This window comes from Lytechinus variegatus, chromosome 5 (assembly GCF_018143015.1).
Source record: "Lytechinus variegatus isolate NC3 chromosome 5, Lvar_3.0, whole genome shotgun sequence".
Taxonomy (NCBI): Eukaryota; Metazoa; Echinodermata; class Echinoidea; order Temnopleuroida; family Toxopneustidae; genus Lytechinus; species Lytechinus variegatus.
This window is the reverse complement of record NC_054744.1, coordinates 26,581,525-26,602,505: the sequence shown is the minus strand read 5'-3', so window position 1 is coordinate 26,602,505 and position 20,981 is coordinate 26,581,525. Positions and strand designations below refer to the sequence as shown.

At 35.7% G+C, this 20,981-nt stretch overlaps 1 protein-coding gene across 1 annotated transcript in view; it reads left to right on the top strand.

The window, feature by feature from the left end:
- The first annotated feature begins 9,147 nt into the window (after positions 1-9,147).
- The window catches only part of LOC121415833 (dual oxidase 2-like), a 60,165-nt gene continuing 48,331 nt past the window's right edge, over positions 9,148-20,981 (top strand). Inside the window, exons 1-2 of the mRNA XM_041609187.1 lie at positions 9,148-9,232; positions 17,678-17,886. Coding sequence (XP_041465121.1) covers positions 17,799-17,886 — 88 coding nt within the window. The 5' untranslated portion in view covers positions 9,148-9,232; positions 17,678-17,798. The remainder of the gene's footprint in view (positions 9,233-17,677; positions 17,887-20,981) is intronic.

Sequence of the window (20,981 nt, the reverse complement as noted above, 5' to 3'; positions counted from 1 at the left end):
ATCAACCATTATTACTGCAACTATCTTTACATTATGGAAACCATTACTTTCATATCTTAGCTGTAATTATATCCTGTGTATTGTGTCTATATATACTTCGACTTTCTAATAAACAATGTATGCTTCTCTGAAGTGTTTGTAAATTGATTCTTTCAAGTCGATCTTTGTACAGTGCGTCCCAGAAAAAACGAAACCAAGATTTAGCGATCATTTATCATTACTTAATCATAAATGAAATAGACAAATGACCTACCAATTTAAAGCTTAGAATCTCCTCTTTCATCTGATATTACTTAGATTATTTCTCATTCACGCATGAGTGAGCAAATGCAATTTGAAGAAAGGATATGAAAAACTCATTTGGCGGGGGGTATCTGGGTTTCAAAAAGAAAACCACATTTTTGAAAAGTTCAATATCTCCTCTTTAATTTGATACCTAAATTACAGAAAATGGTCACGAAATAACAAAGTTCTGGTCATTTGAAATAAGGCTTGAATTTCAATAATTTCATAAAATGAAGAGGTTCTCCAGGATGGCTTTCAAGCTCTCTCGACACTCTGTTTTGTTGACGATCCGCCATGCATTAAATCTTTTGTTCAATATGCGAAAGCTTCTGTGGGAAACCGGTGAAAACACGTTTATCTCATGAAATTATGGAAATACAAGCCTTATTTCAAATGAACAGAACTTTTTTATTTCTTGACCATTTTTTGTAATTTTGGTACCAAATTAATAATAATAATAATATAGGATATTTATATTGCGCACATTTCCACCTTGTTAGGTGCTCAAGGCGCTCCTATATTACCCGGCTAAGCTAGGCGTTCATAGCGCACACAGCTTCTTAAGGAATTACTTCCTACCGGTACCCATTTACCTCACCTGGGTCGAGTGCAGCACATCGTGGATCAGTTATTAAAGAGCAGATATTGAACTTTTTAGAAATGTGAATTAAAGAGCAGATATTGAACTTTTTAGAAATGTGGTTTTCTTTTTGAAATTCAGATAGCCCCCGCCAAATGAGTTTTTGGTATCCTTTCTTCAAATGGTTTTTGCTCACTCATGCGTGAATAAGAAACGGTTTTCAAGGGGGGGGCTTAGCCAAAAGTGGGGACTGACCATGCAAAAAATCACAATCAGCCCCCCCCGCTTCCGCGGCTCCTGACTTTTACCTGAGTATAGAATACTGTTGAGTTTAAAATGGTTATATTAGGAAAGGGTGAATTACACGTATGACAAAAAAAAATATATATACAAAGAAAAACAATCGAAAATGAATAGAATGTATTATCAATGCAAACATTGTTTTTTTTTAAATTTTACCCTCTTCCTTCGTCACCGACTACCCCACCCTTCACCCCAATCATGTTGTTCAATTAGCTGTACAATGTATCATAATTTACTTTCCCTTGTAAGAACGGGGTGACAAACTACCCATAGAAGCCTACGCTAATTTTCGGAAAATCAAATTCAGCTCCAAAATAGGTTCATTTAAGAAAATCGGAAAAGAAAACCAAACAGGGTGCTCCAAAAGAAATTCATGGCGTTGAAAATATTTTGCTTCATACAAAAAGGGGATATACAAGACTAAATGGTTGAAATAGTTGGGCAAAAAGGCCCAATTTTTAACCATCACTGCACTGAAAGCCAAAATGGAGTCAAGTGACTCTCGAAAGGGAGTCCGGCGTCCATTACTCTCGTGGGGAGTCAAATCTACTCTCATGAGGAGTCATGCTGACTCCGTATATAGAGTCAGATCATGGTTACTACCCCCCTCACACACACACACAAAGCAAGAGTGCACGCGTTTGCACTTTGTTACCCGGGGGCCAGAGGTCTATGCTGTATACATGCATGACAAAAAAACGTGTTTTAAGGGGTGTTCTTTCAGTTTCAGACAAGGACCAAACGTAGTTCTTGGTCGCAAGGGTATCAAACACACCGATTTTCAAAAAAAAAATAGGTGATCACTAAAGGACTTGAACATGGGAAACATACTGTCCTCACAACTATTAGTTAAAATCTGTCCAAATACTCGGGTAATAAATTTGCTCAATTGAATAATAATTGCCCTGAATATATTATATGTATGTATGTATGTACTATGTATGTATGTATATTAACCGACATATATTACCGTCAGTATGTTGCACAACAATTTGGAAATTCTGGTTCCCGAGCCTTTTGGCACGTAACCACTTTACCAACAATATAATAACTTCCGTGCTTTTGTTTTCGATGTTTACATTTTTTTAAAACTTGTGATGATTATTAAGCACCATTCTGTAGCTGCAATAAGCTTCTTCATTTTTTGATCACATGATATATCTCTATTCAGAATAGCTATGGAGATTAATGATTTTTTTTTCTTTCTGACTGCCATTTAGATAACATAAGAGTACTGGAGAAGCAATCAAATTATTTTTTTGTTTTTGGTATAGAGAAGGGGAAGTACCAAAATGCTCTTAGAAATTTGTGTTTTTAATTCTTGTATTCATTTCAATACAAATTTGTGTGCATAATTAAACAAGAGAAATGAAACAAGATAACCGTTCACACCAAACGATACTGCATGCAGACATTGGACATGCTGGAGGAACCAACACTAATTTTTTTTTAGTAAAAAAAAAATCCTAATGTGGAATAAAAATATTTGGAGAAATTCTTGATAAATATTACTGGAAAGCTTTTTAAGTAGCAATACAGCTTACAATCATATTGGTTTCTAAGTATTCAGTTATATTCCTGTTCTCGTGGTTCAACATGATCTCTTTTTTAGAGAGAAGAAAGATTACATTATGTACAGTTCGACAGTCTTATCTCTTGTTCAAATAGTAGTTTGATTGATACACTATTTGCAAAACAGAATGCAGCTTTCACTCTATATCGTTCCTCAGCGTATCCATGGTATCGAGACACTCAGACAGTGCTAATTATGCGCCATAGAAAGCACTGCATTATGATTATTATTGTTACATCATTTTCCTGAATGTACGTAGAAACAGTATTTCAATAAGGCACGACGTGTTCTTCCACATCCTTCAGAAGAAGAAATATTAACCTGGCATCATTCCAGTCTATCTTTAGAGAGGGAAAAATTTCATGAACATTTCAAAATTCTTCAATAACCGTACTTGTTCAAACAGTAGTTTAATGTCAAAACAGTCTGCAGATATCAGTGATTTTGTCATTGTCTATTATGTTCCCCAGACATGTCAGTCGAATCAGTGCATAGACGCTCCGGGCGGTGATATATAGGCAATAAAAAGCACTGTACTGCGATTACTATTGTTTCCTGAATATAGAAACAGTATTTTCACGAGGCATGACTGTTTCTTTTACATTATTCATAAGAAGAAATATTAAGCTAAATTATGCAGGGTAGACATGCACCCGATCATATCTCAACACACACATCTGGGTCCCGTTTCATAAACACTTCTAGTGATAACAAGTTTACTATCAGCCAATCAAACGGAAGTATTTCCGTAGCTTTAAACTGTTATTGCAAATTTTTCATACAACACTTTTTATGAAACGGGTCCCTGGACCATTTTACACCAACTTAATCATTCGCCTCATAAATAGATATAGAGTTCGCAGCGTAAACTGTATTGTTAAATCTTTTACGCATAAAATCAGAGGAAAACATAAATACTGCAATACTTAATGAGAACGATAGAATATATCTTAATCATATCGAAGTTAACATTGCACAAATATATACCAAGCATGAAGAAATAGGAAATCAATAATTCTTTGGGGGTAAAATGGATGCCAAAAATAACGGCGTTTGCAAAAATACTTTTTTAAAGAGTGAAAGAAATGCATCATTTGTCTTCCAATATTATTGTCTGGAAGTACGGATTAAAAAAAAAAACAAGTGCACACCTAGTTACCAATCATGCATAAAGCATTTCCATTTATTTGAAAGTAGGATAAAAGAGCATTGTGGATTAAATGCCTTGCTCACAGGCATAGGTGCCGCGGCCGGGGATCGAACCCCGGACTTTCCATGTATAGCCAGGCGCCTTAGGCCACTCGGCCACACCTCTATATTCTACGGATCATCTGAAAACAATTTGAAGAGCGCCACCACACCAATATCGCATATCTCGACAATCTTTTGGTCGAATAAAAGACAGAGAGCGGCAACTTTGGCATGCGCGTCCAGTCACAACATTGCCACCGACTCCGAACCGAACGATGATGTGTCACTGAAAATAAACCTCATCAGTCGATTCGGAGGGTTTATTTTCATTTGGTTTACAGCCAGTTGGTCAAATTGCCAACTTGTCTACTATCATTTGGTCTACAATAAGTTCGTCCAGTTTCCACATGGTCTAATTTCCATTTCGTCTACTCACCATTTTGTCTAATATCCAGTTGGTCCATTAGCCATTTAGTCCATATACCATTTGGTCTGATTAGACAATTGTTAATTGGGCAAATCGAATGAAAATAAAACAGATATTAGACCAACTGGTATTGAGACGAAATGGTCATAGACCAACTGGTGATTAGACGAAGTGATGATTGGACCAAATGGTTGTTAGAGTAAATGTTGATGGACGGAATAACATTAGACTAAATGAAGGTAGACCATGTGGTGAGTGGACGAGTTGGTAGGAGACAGATTGGTACACTGCAAAAACTCCGGTGTTGATATAACACCAGCCCGAAATCTATATGTCCACACATGCAGAGAAGTATCGAAACAACACCAGTTTGGAATCAAACTGATGCTGTTTTGATACTAAATGGTGTTACATAATCACCTATCTGGTGTTAGACCAAAACGAAACTGGTTAACACTTCTCTGGTGTGGACATATATAGATTCCGGGCTGGTGTTAAATCAACACCAGAGTTTTTGCAGTGTAATTTACCATCGGTCTGTGGTTGATTGCATTGGTGTGATTGTTCAAAGCAGTGTGACACGACATTTGCTCCGACGACAATTACTCGGGGCTTAAAATCGTCTAAGATGTAGGGTTATGGTTAGGGTTGCAATAGTTTTTTTTTAATGTTAGGTTTAGGGTAGGGTACTAGTATATTGCCCGCCTTCCTGCTCACTTCTCCCTCTCTCGTTTTCTTCCCTACTTCTCTTCTCTTTCCTAGCCATTCTTATCTTTGTATTGTATTTTGTGTATTGTATATATTTATATGTCCACAGGCATATCCCACCACAAGCATGTGCTTCTAGGGACGTACGCCTTCCTTTGTACACATAAGTTGTATATATTTATATTCTTTGTGGAAATTGATTTCATGTGAATTCTTGTTAACAAGAATGAAGAAATTTTGTAAAATGGAGGAAAATCAATGTTTATTTGAAATGAAATGGTTAAATCCAGGGTTGAAGTTGGTCACTGGATACGTGTGTGGATATGTACAGCGGAGCAATTGTCGCCGGAGAAAGTGTCATGAGACCAATTGACGCATTTGAACCATCCCTGCTATACTTGTAGTCATCTCTCTCGGAGAAGCAGGTCTATGGGCTAACTCCAGGGGGGGGGGGGGGGAGCACAGCCGACCTGTGCCCGCCCTCCCCCCCCCCCCCCCCCTTGAGAGGCACAATTAAAATTTGTAATGCAAAAATGCTGTTAAAACAGAAGTGTGAATCCCCCTTTGAAAGAGGAGGCCCGTTTATTTTTTTTGCTTGTCAAATTTTTCCTCCGAAAAATGTCCCCCCCCCCTTAGAAAAAATCCTGGATCCACCCCTGGGCTAACTTAAGGCAAAAAAATTTACTCAAAATAATAACAAGAAAACAAATCCCAGAATGTGAATCTTTACTTCCCTCGTGCAGGTTTAACTCTCATTGTCGTCAAGCTTCGCCTTAAAGTCAAGAAATGTCATTTTTGAAACCTTTGAAATGAACCCAAGACCATACTCCGGCTAAATATGGATTCTGGAAAGCTCAGTTCATCTATACACGCTTATTCTACCATGTCGGGCAGGCACTTTGGGGATAAGTGTTCCTTATTCAGGTGGCTGAGAAAACGGACAGGGAAGGAGAGAAAGAAAGAGAAACATAGTGGGAGAAGAAATATGAGATTTTGTTTTTATAATTTGATTGAAAATCGAAAGTGATATTATTTGCGCAATTGATATTATCCAACAGATCATTTCATACTCCAGTAAGAAGAAAATGTTTTTCATTAATCATGTATAGTTAAACATTGCAATTCATATACAAAATTTATATTACATGATACAAGGGGGTGGTGCTCCTAATTATGAATTTACAAATTAAAACCTTAAACTTAACCAATACGTTTCTCAATTTTTTTGAGTTACCACAGACAGAAACAGAAAACTAATCATCCAGATGAACTTACTCTTAAACCCAAATTTCCATAATTGATGCTGATGCTTTGTGCAAACAAGGCATCAAGAAAGGCAACAAGTCCCACAATTACGATTCATAGAAACAAATCTGCAATTTACATGGACGTCAAAGCAAATTTTATTCAGATTCAGATTCAGATATATTTCCAACAGAAACAACATAAATATTGATACAAATCAATTTCGTAGATTATAACAAATATTTACAATACATTAATAATAATCATGATAACTAACATATAAAAAAATAATACAAAATATTTTGTAGACAAATAATATATAGTTTGGATAGAAGAAAAGTATCTATGGAAATGGGGGACTCACTAAAAAGCATAGCTTGTATAATGTGAACCCCCCTAAAGGAAGAGAAAAGAGGAGAGAGGGAGAAAGAGAGAGAGAGACGCAATGGTTGCTATTCATTTGCCTACGGAGATTTACTGAATAGATTAAAAATAACAGCATAACTCACAGAACAAGACAAAAAGAAAAATAATAGAATAAAATGAAGAAAAAACAGAATGACAAAAGGAGAAATAAACGTAAAATAGAATCAGGACAAATTACAACCGAAAAGAGAGGATAAAACAAAATGATAAAGATTAACAAAAATAACTTGAAATCTGAGAGGAGATGATAACGAGAGGGAATTATTAATGAAGACCTCGGTAGGATTTAAGTAAGAAGTTTTTCAGTTTTCTTTTAAAAGAATGTATGGAAGGGCTGTGTTTTATGTTGTTGTCGAGGGAGTTCCAAAATCTAGGGCCATCGAACATAAATGTACTCTTTGCCAATAAAGTTCTAAAACGGGGTAAATGAAATTCGTTAGATTGCCTAATAGGGTAATTATGAAAAGACCGATTAAGAGGAAACATAGAATGAAATACACGTGGAAGTGTGTTTTTGACAAATTTAAACATAAATTGTCCTAAATGAAATAAATATAGGTCGCTTATCTTCAGCGATTTGCTATAAAAAAATAGTGGGTCACTGTGTGAACGAAAAGCTGAATTATGAATAACACCTAATCTTATCTTACCTTTCGGGAAATATGAAAATACCAATTGCTCAAATTCATCTATTTGTTATGTCATGTTATATTTTGCCCCAGTTTTGGGCAGAAAAGTTACTGAAGTGTAATGTTCCATACAGGGAATCACAGAACTGACAACAAAATGAATAAACTGTGAAGGTTATGATGCAAACAACGCAGCGTAAAGTCTGTTGTGCAGAAAACCTCTTTATTGGAGAGAAGGAGAGTATAACATATTTAAAAAGTTAGAATTTGAAATATGAATCGTAAACGCCATTATGATACCTATATAAGACTAGAATGATAGTAAATGCAGACAGACGGATTATTTTTTATCATGAGAAATTTTACGCTAGTGTTTCCACTAATCTAGTCCAGTTCTGTTATTGTCATTATCATATTCAAAGCATTAATTACACTATATTCTATAACAGGTGTCGCAGTGTTTCTTTTATCAGGCGATTGTATACACTGCAAATGTTTTAAAATATTTCTTAGAAATACTTTTTTCTACATAATTTATATGAGTCTTGTTTTTATAACAATTGAAGTTACATCATCCACTTACGAAATTCTTTATGGCTACCAAATAGGGCTTTTGTTTATATTCAATTTGTTTTCTAATCAAACCAGTTCTACAGAATGATACTATCCTCATGCTTAAAGGCGATGCTATACGAACGACCTTTTAGCCACTGTCACAACCTACTGTCATCACTGGTGTCAAAAATAACATTCCAGTTCTGAGGCAAAATAATATTTGGACTTGTCAGTCTCACCAGGTCACAATGGTCCTCAAAGAGCTGTGGAGGGTCGCCAGGACCTGGACCAGCATTGTTTAATGACTTTGGTCTTAGAAAGGGATGGGAAAGGCGGAGAGTGAAGGTCATGGAGTACGTGTGGAGACAAAAAATGGCCACGAGTACAATGGGAAGATATTGTTATGAGAATAGCTCTTTGTGTAATAGTCCTTCTCAAAGGACAGGTTCATTAGCAGCAGGTGTATTCTGGGGGTAGAATAGGGTTTAGCAGTCACCCTCCTCAAACTTGACTTCTGGATTAATATAGAGAAATTATCCACAAGAAATTTATTTCATTATATAATGTAAACTTTTCAGTAGTGGTAGGTAAATTTTGTAAAGGCGGAACTGATCTAGCACACGATGACTTCATTGCTCGACCACCGAAATGCAGAATGTTTAAAATACAAAGTCCCTTTGAATATATCTTAATCCACGAAAAGTATTTTCAATATATATAAAAACAAAGTCCTTTTGAGTATTTTTACACAATGACAAGTTAAACCAACCCACTTCGTCCAAGGATTATGTCTCTTGGATAGGGTAGGTGATTCGTTTAATCAACAGTCCTTATGAAACAGTTGAGTCCCATTGCTTCTCTGTCCTGACTACGCCTCCGGACGATAGGAAGGTGTTAATGGGTATACACACACACTATGCTCACCAATTGACAATGGCGTCTCAAGACTTATTATCTTGATGGAGCGGGGTCGGGGCGGGGGCAGAAACTAACACTTTTTTTATTGTTCGAATGATGCAACTTTTATTTAGCAACATAAATCATATCAAAAGAATAAAGCACCATCTAAATAAAGAATAAAAGTATAAAATATAAGTCAGCACCTCCTCCCCGCTGCTTCGACTGTGCCAAAACGAACCCCATCCTGGGCTCCTACAAACATCGCCCCTTTTCTGGTATTGAGTTGAGGCAAGTTGAGAATGCTCAAAAATTATTTTTTTTCGGTGGAATAGGAACTAAATCTTGGAGGGCAGACCGAGAGCTATACCCTGCATCCACGAAATAAGCCAAGAACATTGAACAGAGTTGAGGTAAGTTGAAAGCTTTATTACCACATTTCGTATTATGACTTTAAAAAGTCTAATGGATAGTTTGTTTCATCTCGGCTTTTCCAACATAGCAACATCACAGGTTACAGTTCAATTTAAAACGCAAATTGAAATACGTTATGCATGTGCGATTTAACATGCACATAGGCGTTAACTAACGTAGTCATGATAGTAGATACGCCAAAATAATACTTCGTAAGCATGGTAAGCAGAAAGTTAGATATAGATTTACCTGATCTAGCAGCAATGATTACATTCAGATTACACATACTGTAATTGTTACCTGCATAATTGTGAAATGCATGTATTTATCAATAATTTGTTAAGTGGGTAATTTGACATCATCAATCAGGACCGCCTTATATATGTCCCCGAAACCGAATCTCTGTAACGTCGAAGGTCTTTTACTAACAAGCCGAATATATCATCACAACTAACCGAATAAAAGTTTGAAAGAAGAGAGACCCAAACCTCGATCCGAAATCGGAGAATAATACCATGGCTTATTCATAACAATTTTAAAAGTTTATTATCTTCTCGATCAGAGAAAGAGACATATTAGCAGTGTGAATTTTAAAGCCTATGTAAGTAGGAACATGCAAGGCACATAATCTAATCCATTTTCGCTATCTCGAATACATTATTTTTAATGATTTAATGATTTTTTTTTCTCCAATAGTCATGGTCTTTCGAAAGGAATAGAAATATCAACAATGTATGTTGTTGTCAGAAAAGTACTTATTACACCCTTTCACATATCAAATTTTGATACAAAGACACGAGATATAATATAAGACAAAAATACACACTACATTCGCTTGCAAGTATATAAGCAACTTATCGCATTGCAACGGGGGAGGGGGATTCTAGAACATAGTGAATGCACTGAAAATACCCTCAAATCACGATGAACAACTGAAAGGTCTTTGTCAAAAATTTGTGAATTCTCTATGTTCCAGAAAGCGTCTGCGTATAGTAGTTGCGAAAAGTGTTGTGGAAGAGATCATCTATAATAATCTATCTTGCCCATATTGCCTCTCCCCCCCAAAAAAAGAGAAGGGGGAGGAGGGAGTGGAGGTGGAGGGGTACTCTCTCTTTCTCACCAGAACATCAACGTATGTGGTTTCCATAATAAACATGATGGCAGGACAAGACGAATGGAAGTATGCCTTGTCTTATATAAGTAGACACTTATTTCATAGATTTTCCCTATTTCTGCAAATAAATTTACCTGTAGTGGTATTAAGTCTTAAGTAAATCAATACAAACCACACCGCCGTTTTTCTTCCAAATAGAAATGCAGAAGTAATTTTGATGAAAGCTGTGATAATCCTCTATGTAAATACCTAATGAGAAAGCAAGTCTGTAAGATATGTATGATTTCTAATTCATTATATGCTGTAAAGACTTATTAACGGTTGGTTAATCCCAATACTTTTGTTATGTGCATTTTAAGTAGGTCAAATGGTATCTTGCCATTGATTCCAACTTGAACATGAAAGGTTCTAGACAATTTTTTATATCGTGGGCGGAGAAATATTCTTGTATCATTCTTCTTCTGTAATATCTCTTTTATATCAAACTATTCAACAATCCTATTTTATTCCCTTTCCAATATTCTCATTGTATCAAAGGTTCGGTATTGAAACTATCTCATTCTGCTGTTCAGTTATTTGCCAATCTTTTTGTGTACTTGTGTACACTCTAAAACACTGTTTAAACTTTAACCCAATATTGGGTAGAAAGGGAGTATGCATGTTTGCTGGGTATTGTTTTGTTTTTACCCCATATTGCATTGGCTTTTTCAACGAAACATTGAGTAAAATTTACAAAACATTGTTTATCTTTTTATCCAAACAACATGCATATTCCCAAGAAAAGGGAGGGTTTTGAAAGACTGGTGTTTAGGGTATGTTTTTTTTCTTAAGACTAGCAAAACGTGTTCCGGTATGTTTTTTTCCCCAAGCTTTTTCCCCGGGGCTTTTTCTCCTCGTTCTAAAAATAAATGTTCGGGTTTCCCGATTGTACAAAACTTGTGCAGAGGTCATTCCGGCGCAAGCTTGTTTGGGGGCCAAAATGTGTACATGAAGCCCGCTAAAAACTTGTTTAGGGGGTTAATTTGCACACAGAGAAAAAAAAATCGTTTAGGGGGTGTTTGGAAATAATTTGGTCACAGCCATATATTTGACTGCCCCCCCCCGGGAGTATTATGGTGGTTTATGTTGATACCAAACGCATTCAAATTGTTATTTTTTGTCTTAAACAAATTTGCTTTCATTTGACCAAAAATATAGTAAATGTTTTGGGAAACATGACGCCACAGTTGGAAGTATGAGGAGATAGAGGTGGGCAAGCAGGACGGGATCTTGTGTAGTGGAAATGTCGTAAAATACAACGATTATCGATTATAGCGACTTCAAATGCCTATAGGTCACAGAGACCCAAGACAGCCTTATGATGGTCGCACACTCGTTGTCGAATACAACCTCCTTAGGAAGAAAAGCTTGGACTTATGGCTCGTATTCTGAAGTCGGGTTTAACTTAAACTTAGGTTTAAAGTTGTGGTTCATAGTATGGACAGCCAATTGTTACATATATCACTAACAGTAGAGATATAATATTTCAGCTCATTTGGCTCTCGAAATCATTCATAATTGTCTAGGGTGTGTAAATAAATGTGGTCTTCACCATCGATGAATCAGGAAAGAGCACAGTTAACATAAGAAACATATACATCTTAATAAAAATTTTGGCACTTTTAGCTTCCCATATTTTAGCACAGAGTTAGACCATGGTCTAAGTTAAACCTGACTTCAGAATACGGGCCTATGACTATTGCATATTCCAAGGGCTCCCTACAGCATCATTGCCTCTACGTTTTTTTTTTTTTTTTTTTTTTTTTTAAGCGGGAAGTTCGCAAAGTGTACTGGTGTCGTATGATCATTGCAGGGGGCAATGTAAGGATAATGCGTTGATCGTAAAGTGATCGTATAATTTTAGCTAGACATGTAAAATGATCGTATAATTTTAGCTAGACATGTCAGTGATCGTATGATTTTAGCTAGACATGTCAAGTGATCGTATAATTTTAGCTAGACATGTAAAATGATCGTATAATTTTAGCTAGACATGTCAGTGATCGTATGATTTTAGCTAGACATGTCAAGTGATCGTATGATTTTAGCTAGACATGTCAAGTGATCGTATGATTTTAGCTAGACATGTCAAGTGATCGTATGATTTTAGCTAGACATGTCAAGTGATCGTATGATTTTAGCTAGACATGTCAAGTGATCGTATGATTTTAGCTAGACATGTCAAGTGATCGTATGACTTTAGCTAGACATGTCAAGTGATCGTATAATTTGAGCTAGACATGTCAAGAGATCGTATAATTTTAGCTAGACATGTCAAGTGATCGTATAATTTTAGCTAGACTTGTATAAGCTGTAAAAAGGGGCGTTGATCCATTTTTCAGATTAGGGGGGCAAAATCATGAATCAATTTTCCAAAGACGCTCTCGATCACACAAACACACACATATGCCTATATATATGTGTACATATATATATATATATATGTATATATACACACACACACATATATATATATATCCAACAAAAGATTATTGCAAATCGAAGTGGGAGTTCTTTTGAGGTTTATAACTGAAAACGGCACCATATCACCTATTTAATCATGGAAAGTATGGATTTTTTTACAAAAATGATGCGAGCGCGAAGCGCGAGCTGAAATTTTTTGATATTCCAATCTGAAAAGTGGACATTTTGAGCACGATTTTAGACGAAGAACGAGTTGTGTATCTCAATCTCGCTTGCTGATTTCTGTGTAACATTACAATCTTATTTTATTTTTAGCACATGAGGAATTATTGGGGGGGCAAAATGATATGTTTGCCCCCCCCAATATTTTCATTGGTGGGGCGATCGCCCCCCCTGCCCCCCCATAATCGACGCCTGTAGCTGTAAAAAAAACCTGGAGTCCTTGAGGGCCAATGGAGGATCCCCGTACGGCCTGTGCACAAAAAAAAATCCATGTACAATCGTATGGTTTACACATAGAGACTCATGATACCGCACGATGATTGCGATCTCCGCAAAGCCTGTGCACATTACGTGATATAAATAGTAGGATGCACGTAACAAACGCCAGAGACCATTCAATGGTGTTGCAAGAAAATATTTGCAATACAAATTTATGAGATATAGTTCAATTTTAACGAAAGAACATCAAGGCTTGGTCCCACTGCACTTACGGATGCAAAGAGAATGTAAAACGGAAAAAAAATCTTGCCATCCGTTGGAAACGTACTGTATCCGTTGTCTAACTCTTTGCATACGTGTTTCATACGCTCCATATCCATCGAGCGTACGTCTACTGTGATTTCATTGTTCGCCCATTTTGTCCATTGTCTGGTGCGGATGAAAACGGATGGAGCCACCTCGAAATTTTGCTTGTCCGCTGTATACGTTTTGTGTCCGTCGGCCAGTGGGACCAGGCCTTTATATTTTGTTCATACAAGAAGCAGACCAACGGTTGATGGCAAACTTGCAATTAATTTCAAGACTTTTATTGACTTAGGGACCAAAATTTGACTTGCGATCGATTAAAAGTTTCTTGCAACACTCCATTAGATAGACTGCAGAGGTCGACGACGCCCCCTAAATCGTATTATAAATTGTGAGATTATCGTACGGCTTCGATATGCAAATATGGCCTCATTACAAACTTGTCCTCTCCATTTTTGTCTCACCTGCGAAGCAAAGTGAGACTATAGGCGCCGCTTTTCCGACGGCGGCGGCGACGGCGGCGGCGGCGGCGGCGTCAACATCAAATCTTAACCTGAGGTTAAGTTTTTGAAATGACATCATAACTTAGAAAGTATATGGACCTAGTTCATGAAACTTGGCCATAAGGTTAATCAAGTATTACTGAACATCCTATTAGAGTTTCATGTCACATGACCAAGGTCAAAGGTCATTTAGGGTCAATGAACTTAGACCATGTTGGAGGAATCAACATCGAAATCTTAACCTGTGGTTAAGTTTTTGAAATGTCATCATAACTTAGAAAATATATGGACCTAGTTCATGAAACTTGGACATAAGGTTAATCAAGTATCACTGAACATCCTGCATGAGTTTCACGTCACATGACCAAGGTCAAAGGTCATTTAGGGTCAATGAACTTTGGCCGAATTGGGGATATCTGTTGAATTCCCATCATAACTTTGAAAGTTTATGGATCTGATTCATGAAACTTGGACATAATAGTAATCAAGCATCACTGAAAATTTTGTGCAAGTTTCAGGTCTCATGATTAAGGTCAAAGGTCATTAAGGGTCAATGAACTTTGGCCGAATCAGGGGTATCTGTTGAATTCCCATCATAACTTTGATAGTTTATTGGTCTAGTTCATTAAACTTGGACATTAGAGTAATCAAGTATCACTGAACATCCTGTGCACGTTTCAGGTCACATGACCAAGGTCAAAGGTCAATGAACTTTGGCCGAATTGGGTGTATCTGTTGAATTACCATCATAACTTTGAAAGATTATTGGTCTAGTTCATTAAACTTGGACATTAGAGTAATCAAGTATCACTGAACATCCTGTGCACGTTTCAGGTCACATGACCAAGGTCATGTAAGGTCAATGAACTTTGGCCATGTTGGGGTTTTTTGGTGAATCTCTGTAAGTTTATTGGTCTAGTTCATAAAAAGTGGACATAAGAGTAACCATGTATCACTGAACATCTTGTGCGAGTTAGAGTAGTATTCAAAGTCAGCACTGCTGCTATATTGAACCGCGTGATGCAGGTGAGACGGCCAGAGGCATTCCACTTGTTTAAAACATGTTTTGGTTTGTTGTTTCAAACTTATTTGATACCAACTCCCGCACGAACACACACACATACACACAATCACACCGAAGTCTAACCTAAACTGCGGTTTCTCGGTATCTGTATGAGTACTTTTTTCTTTATGAGTGATCGCCGTCCGATTGCTGATTGTAATTTCTTCCAAAGTGTGTTGTTCACTCGAATATGAGGTGTCATGTTTACAGGTCATGATCATCATGACTTATAGACTTTTCTATTTAAAAAGCAGAAAGGCATTTTATTCATATTTTACAGGGACAATAACATGAACTCATGGCGCGCAGCATGCAGGCTCACCATGCTCACCGGGAATAGCCGACAGTCTGGTTAAAAGTCGGCAAACAAGACTATAATTTCATAATCACGGAAGTAGTATATCAACATCCTAATAACGGAGACTATGAGGGTATAAACACTTTTCTTTCTTTCTCCGTCTTCTGACTCTCTCTTAAAATTAATTAATCTATTATTTATTTATTTTATTTTATTTTTTTTTTTTTGGGGGGGGTAATCAGTACCCAATAATGCAATCGAAAAATTCGATCGAACACAGAAACCTTATCATTTTAACTTTTCATTTATTGTTTCTGCAACTAATGAATGAAAAAAATACATGGTAAATAGCAAAATATTTTACAATAAAAACAAATGAATGAGGTTGCCACTACCATAATATTATCATAATATATCAATTATATGAAAAACAACTGTTTTAATCACAATGGTAAAAAATGTTTACAATCTCTAATATAAAGTTTCTTTTTTTAAAGTGATGACATGTCCTTCTCTAGGAGTGCAACACATTCCCTTATGGTCACTCTCATTCACTTGCGCTTGATTTATTAACGATGCTACTTCTCCCTTTGCTCTCTCTCTGCCAAACATACATAATATTAAAAGAAATAATTCAATTTGTTTTAAGTAATTGGGAAAATGCTAGGAATAATGGGATCAGGGGCCCGTTTCATTAAGAGTTGCAGTTGTTGCAACTTTGCCATTATGGCAACTACCATGGTAACCTTGCCATGGTACTTGTCATAATGACAACGTTACAACAGTTGTGACTTTTTATGAAACGGCCCCAGAATCAGAATAACATCAGTGTTTTCTGCAAGCTTTCTGTGTACAGTAAAGTCCAAAAATTGACTTCAAGTCGTATAGCCGATCACGACGTCATTAAGATCGAAATACACTTTTTTAAACGTTTTTATTAAGTATAACAATCTCATACACATATCACAAACAAGTTTAATAACAATATAAAATAACAGTGTACAGTATGGATAAGTTACATTTTGATTAAAAAAATACAAACAAACCAACAAAAGCAAAAGAAAAGAAACATAGAAAAGCAATACAGGTCTGTTCGTCTACATTACCCAAAATCTAATAGATTCCATTTTTTAACAAGTCTATACATAGAAGTGTCCCTATAAGCAATACATTTTTCTGTTTGGTACACTTGTTTTAATTTACTGATAAACAAGTCAAAACAAGGAAGGATATTAATATATCTACACAGATATAAAGTTTTCTTTGCTACAATAAGACATTGATTTAATAACACATCTTGCTTGTTTTTAATTCCGAATAAAATCTCTTCATCCTTTACTTAGATAGTTTCCTTTTTAAATTTAGTATGCCACCATCTTAGAAATTCATTCCAAAAATCTCGAGCATGCGAACATTCTACCAGTAGGTGTTCAATTGTTTCCTGTTCTTGTTTACAAAAAGAACACATCTCATTGTCTACAACTTTCATTTTCTTTAACTTTGCATTTACTAGTAGGCATCTTGTATTTATTTTATATTGAAATATTCTTGTTCTTGTATCTGGAATAACTTTAAAAGGCAGTTCATAAATAAAACTAAAATCTTCTTTACTTATATCATACCTTGATCTCCAATATATTTCAGAAGTAGGGGTTTGGTATTTATTTTCTTTTAATATCATATTTATGATCTTGGTTGACAATTTTGATATAAACTTTTTTTTTATTACCAAAAACTGTAGAAATATCTAATTTTTTTAAACAAATGTCGCCTCTCCAAACAACGAGCTTTAACTATCTGTGGAATAGCAGAAACAATCGAAATACACGATATGATTTAAAATTTAGAACTTTGATCGTCATGATTTTACTCGTTGGATTGTTCGGATAGTAAAGTGTCCGCAGAGCTTTTAAGAAGCTTAAGTTCATAATATGAACAAAATAATGTGAAAATTAGTGTATAAAAATAATGAACAGAGCGCGGGGGCGGGGTGATCAGCCTTGTACATTTATCGTGTTTATGTCGATTATTTTTATAAAGTAAAGTGAATAATTTGGAAGCCATTTTGGGAGTCATTTAGCCCCCCCCCCAGACATTCAGTTGACATGATAGAGGCATGTCAGCTATGAAATATCACTCTTCGAGTAAAATTTGATCTTTTTATATCAGAATGAATGATCTAATCTTTAGAAAACTGTGCATGGACGATTTTCCTTTGTAACCAACACATCTCTGCATTCATACGTGTCTTGACAGCGTGGTCCCTTGCTATTCATCGGTGTCCTGCCGGGAAGACTGTTGATATCGCTGATTAATCACTTCTTCTCCGACTTCACACCCACAACGCACGCCTGTATCGGAGATCACGGTGACGACGATGATGATGGGGACGATGATGTCGTTGACGAAGAAATATCGGTCTGTATACCTCGTGGTTGGTCTCCTGATTGCGGCTGCCATTCCAGGTAAGAAAAAAAAAGGAATAAATGTTTGCATGAGCCTCATATTCAAGTCCGATTAAAAAGAAATTAATACCTTTCAAAGTCGATTTAATTAGTCATTATTAAAGGATTGCCGGGTAAGCAATAACACAATTTTGGAAAAATCTTCTCGTATATTTTTTTGGTCAAATGCTTCTCCTAAAACTTAACAGTTCTCATTTCACCAATCGCGTTCTTAGGTCAAAGAACCTTGAACTAGATACCTGAAAATTTCACTGAAATCTTTGCTGTTGCAGTTGTGATCCTATTATTTTTTGGAAAATCAAATTCAGCTAAAAAATATAGGTGCATTTAAGAAAATCAGAAAAGAAAACCAAACCGGGTGCACAAAAAGAAATTCGTGGCGTTGAAAATACTTTGCTTCATACGAAAAGGGGACATACAAGACGTACACTCTTAAAGAGCTGGGCAAGAAATGCCCAATTTTTAACCAACGCTGGGCAACCTACTGTCCACACAACTCATTGTGAAAATCTGCCCAAATTGGGTAATAAAAACTAATAATTGAGTAATTGGATAATAATTGCCCAGAATATATTCTTACCAACATACATTACCCAACACAGTGGACAGTTTGTTTGCCAAACATGTTAAATGTGTACACGTATTGACTTTTTTGGTGTATGTTTTTGTAAAGTTTTGATGATTTTTCTGCTGTTCTCTGTTCTGTCACCTCTGTGTCTGTCTTCGTAGGCGATTCTACAATAATCATTTAGAAGGGATCACACACTACAACTTACAAGCATTTGCTTTTTAGTTGATCCCTCCATTTTCTCAGATCTTTATTATGTTTATGATAATTTGCTTATGTTACATACTTTGTTTTGTTTTACTTATGGAAAAAATGTGATATATTGTACATACATCAATTTATGTTGTTTGCATGAATTTCATTTGCAAATGTCATTGTAATTGTTTTCGACCACTTTACTTTGTGCTGTTGAAATAAAAAAAGCGAATTGATTGAATTGAAATGATAAAGAAATTACTAATTGGATCATAGGACATTACACGGAGACCGAGGATCTCACCTTCAAGGGGGGGGGGGGGTCAAAGCATGTCTTGCATTATACAAGGGAAAATGAAATACTATTTCATAATGAAATACACTTTATTGTGAGTACACATACTTGTATATGACACCATCTACATGACCTACTTCTTCGCCCACTCCTCCGGCATACTGTATGTGATGTGCTGATCACTGTTCTGTGATACCAAGCAAAACAAAAATTCCCTTAATTTTAAATCCGATGTTGATATAATCATATTTGATTGATTTTCGGTCTTTTTCATTCAAATCAACATGTGGGGATGGATTTGGAATTTGATTTTGTTTTTTTCAGAAGCATCAAAGTCGTTTTGTCCAAGATTATGGAAAATATCAACCGAATGCATCAATAGGGAGGTTTCATAACTCTGTTATTACATGAACATGAAGTAACAGTATCAAAAGGCTTTACGAATGACAAGAATAATAACAGCCGAATAAGCGTGTGGGCCTTCGTTTGATATAGTAGTCTTTATTGGATTTCAGTTATTGATTTCGAAATGTGGCGAGCAAAACGTCCTGAACTTAATTTATGCAAAAAAGTTGTGTTGAAATACCCCAAAAAAATCTATTCTACGCATATTTGAACTCAATCCAATGCTAATAAATGTGTATGAAAGCGATTCAGAATCTCAGGATTAATATCATTTACACCGTCCCCACCCATCAGTATGCCACTGTTCAAAGGCACCATAACCTTTGTAGCACAAAATGAAAGGATTTGAAAATACACTCTCCCATACTTCGGTTTAAAAACAAATTGTTCTTGCCTAAAGAAGGAAAGTTCAATGCTAAAAGACAACATATTAAAAAGGAACAACAACAGTAAATATTAAGCAAACAAGTAGATTTGGAAATGAATTTTGACCACATAATTCGAAAATTATGGCAAAGATAATGAAAAGATTAAGAGGAAGTCTACTGATAAGCAAGAAGTCCGAACATCATGTTTATCATTTGATGCCATTTTGGCGCAATTAAGCCTCCTTATTAACCCCAGACAAAAAAATTCCGTGCTCACACAAGCATGAACGAAACTAATTTTTTTGATAACATTTGAAGGATTGACACCAAAATATAGAGATCTTAATTTGAAAGAAACATTTTATAGACTTCAAATCTGTCCCGTTTTTTTATACGCACTGTATAGAGTCAATTTCGAAACACATTCACATGCGTTAAATGGATACTCCAAAAGATATATTTTTAACAAATAAAATAAAATAGAACTAAAAAAAGAACTAAAAAATCATAAAAACTTGGCAAAGAATAACAAAGTAATGGCACTGTAAAGCTTTCTATTTTTTAAGTGAAACAATTCTATGCATGTCTTCATTAATATACAATATTAATATCCTCTCTCCACTTCTTATTTTGTATTACGAAGATAGGATTGACTATCCATATTTTGTCAGGTAATATTTGCTGCAACTTATTTTTTAAGGAAGGCATATGAGATACTTGTAAGAAAATAGACAGTGATATAATTGGATGTTAATGACGGCGTGAATAGAATAGAACTCTTTTCATAAGAAATTGCTAACCTTTAAATTGCCACTTTGAAACATGACAGTACGGGTTAATAGCTTGAGAAAAACACTGAACAATAAGCCTGTTCACAATAATTGTAAACTGCGCACGAGCAGAAAACGGTAATTTAAGATAAACCATGAAGGTGGTTTTCAAATTCACTGACATAGGCATTTGTGATTTGATGATTATTCATGTATTCCTTTCAAAATATTCACATCCAAGCTGAAGAGTAATAAATAGAGCCTTCATAATCACTGGTATTTGACAGTATCCTAAACTATAGTCAAATGTGCCAAAGGCAGATAATAAAACAGACTTCCAAACTTTATCCCTGATGTAATATTCTAGTCACCTGGTCTGTACAATGCCTTTCTTAGAATTTGAATACTCTACCGGTAAAGCTTACGCAACATCTAAATTTGAAAATGATAGTGCTTATCCTAATGAAAAAATCACAAAGGTTATTTGGGAAAAG